The 3,822-nt window shown below is 45.9% G+C and overlaps 1 protein-coding gene across 1 annotated transcript; it reads left to right on the forward strand.

Annotated features, from left to right (window-relative positions):
• The first annotated feature begins 944 nt into the window (after positions 1–944).
• LOC148025044 (uncharacterized) lies at positions 945–1,995 on the forward strand. Its single transcript, XM_087693643.1, has 4 exons — positions 945–1,349; positions 1,446–1,520; positions 1,575–1,687; positions 1,755–1,995. Exons 1-4 carry the CDS (start codon positions 993–995, stop codon positions 1,993–1,995), a joined length of 786 nt encoding a protein of 261 aa, XP_087549769.1. The 5' UTR covers positions 945–992.
• Positions 1,996–3,822: the final 1,827 nt, after the last annotated feature.

A 3,822-nucleotide genomic window follows, 5' to 3' on the forward strand; every position in this document is an offset into this window, starting at 1 on the left:
GTGAGTTTCTAAGTGGGTGATTTATTAGATTGTATGCCTTTTGGCTTTGATCAATACTCATCATCAAAATGGCCAACCTTTTGATAGTGTTGGCACTATATATTATTATTGGTAATATTATGTCATTCCATTGTGACTCACTAGATTTCTCATCTTGATGTTGGTCTTTTTCTTTCTTTCCCTTCCCTTTCTTCCTCTTTTAAGAAGTGGAAACAAGGGCCCCCTCTAAGAGTGTTAGACAAACTTTCTTGTGAAATTGGTCAAACACCTTCGTACATCATAAGGTGTCCAAAGAGGAACTAAAACCCCAAGGCCCTTGCTCAACTATAACTTGAGATGAGGACATATGTACAAACTATGGTACCACCTTAGTAACATTAAGGGGTGGATACCCTTGGGTTGTTAACCCTTGTGAATAGATCTGCGAGGGTGCTTGGTTTGGGGACAAAATCCCACCACTGATGCACCTCCACCAGCAGCCGTGCAAAAGTAGAGGGCTTATATGGGTAGGATGTGTCTAAGGATTATTGTCTCCATGGTGTGATTTGTGGTGCTACAAGCGTATGCACAAATGAGTCCCTGCTGTGCTGACTCGTTGGCCGGTTCGGGGTTGGCACCAAGTGAGTACGTTGCATGCCCATTTGGGATGATTTTAAAAACGTATACTATGGATTTCTTGTTGTTCTTGTCTGCAGATCAGAAACTGGCGTCAGAAAATATTGTGTATGAATGCTGTCATCAAGTCAGATTGAATTCTGAACATTGTTGTTGTGCCATTTAATGCTTTGCCAAGCGAAACGACGACAAGTGCAGACACACATGGCATTGACCGAGGTGGTCCTAGAGCACGTCCTAGGCCTGTGCACCCCACAGATGATGGTATCGTCCGAGCCTTCGAGATTGTCTTTGACAAGAATGGTCGATTGGCTCGCCGGTGCACTTGTGACCAGTTCTGCAGCAAGCGCACACACTTCTACTATCGACGCTCAGCCATGGAGGAACATTTAAAAGCTGCGCATGGCCTGAATATTGCAGTCCCTGCTGGAGGTAGAATAGGGCCTACTGATGCATGTGTATACGGCACCCACACGGAGTACGAGGAGCATCGTAGCCGCCAGAGATTCGAGGATGTGGAATTCAAGTGGCAGAAAAATAGAAAAAAGCATGAGACTGATTCAATGGTCAAAGGATGGAGGATATACAGTGAGTTGCCAGATTCTCAGAGGATGGGAGGTCCGGAGCAATGGGTGGACGCGTACGTGGCAGAACAAATGAAAAGATACGATGCAAAGAAGGATGATCACATAAAGAGGATCCGTGCTCGCATTGCCGTAGGATTCGATAGATATGTAAGTGTATCTCTGTTCTTCAGTTTTTCTGCAGTTGACTTTGTTGATTTCCATTGATTTTTCTGCAGTTGACTTACTTTTCTGCGCTGCCAACAGCGGAGGACTGCAAGCACAGATGTTGGGGGCCCAGCTCGGACGCAGTCATCGCACCATGCACAGTCGATAGACGCCGCAGATTAGGAGGATGTTGCTGCAGAATACATTGTTGCGGACACACCCATAGAGCTCTTATCGCCAGAGGGGCCTTCATTGTCGATCGCATCTTACGACATTACTATTTTGCCTGGTCATGTGCTATATGCATTTTCTGATGGTGACAGGGACACACGCAGGATCATGTTCGTATACAATTGATTCTTCTTGTGGATACCTATTTGTCTGCTTCTTTGATTTACCACTGTGCAGATATCGATTCAAGTCAACACGCCTCCAACTGGAGTTGCCAGTACAGGGGGACTTCTTTGAACAATTGAAAGATCCCGCACAGCAGGCCAGCACCTTGGACATGAACTTCTTTGCGCTGTGGATGGAGTTCAGCCTGCAGGAGGAAATAAGCTGCAAATTCTGGATTGTTGATCCCTTGTGTTGGCTTGGCAGGCACTGCATCTACAAAGTCGAGCTTGGCCAACTTTATGTCTCCGATTGATGAGCTATGTGACATTGTGTTTTTACCCCTGGTCATGAGCGGTCATTGGACATTGTTTGTGTGCTTCAACTGTTCGGGGCATGGGGTGACTCAGTTGCATCAGAAGTCGGGGCTGCTATTCTTGGATCCTATGAACAAGCCACCCACTCCATTGATGTGTGAGATGGTTAAGCTGGCCGTGGAGCAGATATGGGCTGCGAAGTATCGCCATGAAACCATACTAAGCAACCCTCCTGTGCAGGCGGTGATACCGTGCCAACCGAACGTCGTTGACTGCGGGTATTATGTGATGCATTGCATGCGCCTGCTAGTGGAGGCTTGCTTGCAAGGAGTGGTTACGGCATCTTTTGTGAGTATATTTAGTACATGCACTAATATGGATTGATTTAGGTCGGCTCAATCTAATCTGAATCCTTGTCTTCATGCAGCTGACAAAGCGATGGTTCGAGCATGATGATGTTGTGCAGATGAGGAGGACCTTGAGTCAGTGGGTTTCTCGCGTGGCTGGCAATGTCTGAGTGGGTGTTGATCTCCAGCCATAGTTTCATGGGATGTTTTTGAACTGTGGACCTGGGGATGGGTAGAATGCATTGTACATGTTAGGCCATTCTGGCGAGGCTCTTGTAAAGACTTCATGTTTGCATCAACAACAGTTGACTGTGCTGTTGAGATATCGAGCTCCACTCGTGATACGCCAGGGTGACCGTTGTGTATTTATGTCACCGACTTGTCAGTTGTAGACGCGGTTGGTACACCGCCCATGAATAATAGCTACATGATAGCTATCCTTATCTACTCTAGTTCGTGGCTCAGTTAGTATGCCACCTTAGTTAGTTGAGTTTGGTTTGAGAACCATATATAGGGTTCTTCTATTTCTTTGTACTAGAGTTCTTTTGGCTTACACAACTAAGAAGAGGAAAACTGTTTTCAGCCTCCACCCTTGTGTGTATTCCCCCATTGTGCAAGCAAGAAAGCTACAAGTGAGACTCCTTCCTTCTCTCCCACAATCTTGACATGGTATCAGAGCCTTGTTCGTGGTAAGGAGCTCAAGAAAGCAAGCTAAGCTCGTGGTGTTCTGGTAAGAGGAGCAGTGTTGCTTTCATTTTCTGTTTTGGGAGCAGATCTCTGCAGGTAGCACAGCCGGAAAGTGCAGGAGTGCATTGTCTCAGGTTGAGACGCCCTTCGCGGTGAAGCAAGAGGGCAGTATATGCTGCGGGTAAGGGCTTTAGCCCTTGGCGACCTTGTTTTTTTTATTTGAGGCCATTTCGGGGCCTGTTTTGGAGGCGGAAGTTTTCAGCACGCACTCAAGAAAAAGCCCAGTTTTATGCTGTGCAGCCACTGTTCTACAGGTCGGTGAAAAGTTACTATAGAAATTGCATCGTATGCTTATGTGCAGAGACATTGGGAGTTACAGAATCATCCTTGGTTCCTGTTTATGCAAAATCGTCACTAGGAAGTGACTGTGTGGTCAAATACCACTTTCGCCAGTTTTGCAGATTTGCCCTTGTGAGGCTGAAGCTGTATTCTTTGCAGTGACAGAACTTTTTGCAGTATTCTGTAATGGCGTCTGATTCTCTCTCACAGATTGTCACTGAAAAGTTGACAAGAACAACTTCCAAGCATGGAAGTTTAGAATGACGAATTTCCTCATGGGAAAAGGATATTGGGAGTTTGTTGCAGGAAATGAAGAAGAACCAGTTCTTCCTGATGTTCCCAATCAACAACAAATGTAGGCATTCAAAGCATGGCATGAGAGAGCCAGGAAAGTTATGTACTGGCTGTCTATCAGCATTTCAGACTCTATGATTGTGCATATTCAGGATGCAA

This window comes from Lygodium microphyllum, chromosome 15 (assembly GCF_053477565.2).
Source record: "Lygodium microphyllum isolate KBCC chromosome 15, Lygodium_microphyllum_v1.1.10, whole genome shotgun sequence".
Lineage (NCBI taxonomy): Eukaryota > Viridiplantae > Streptophyta > Polypodiopsida > Schizaeales > Lygodiaceae > Lygodium > Lygodium microphyllum.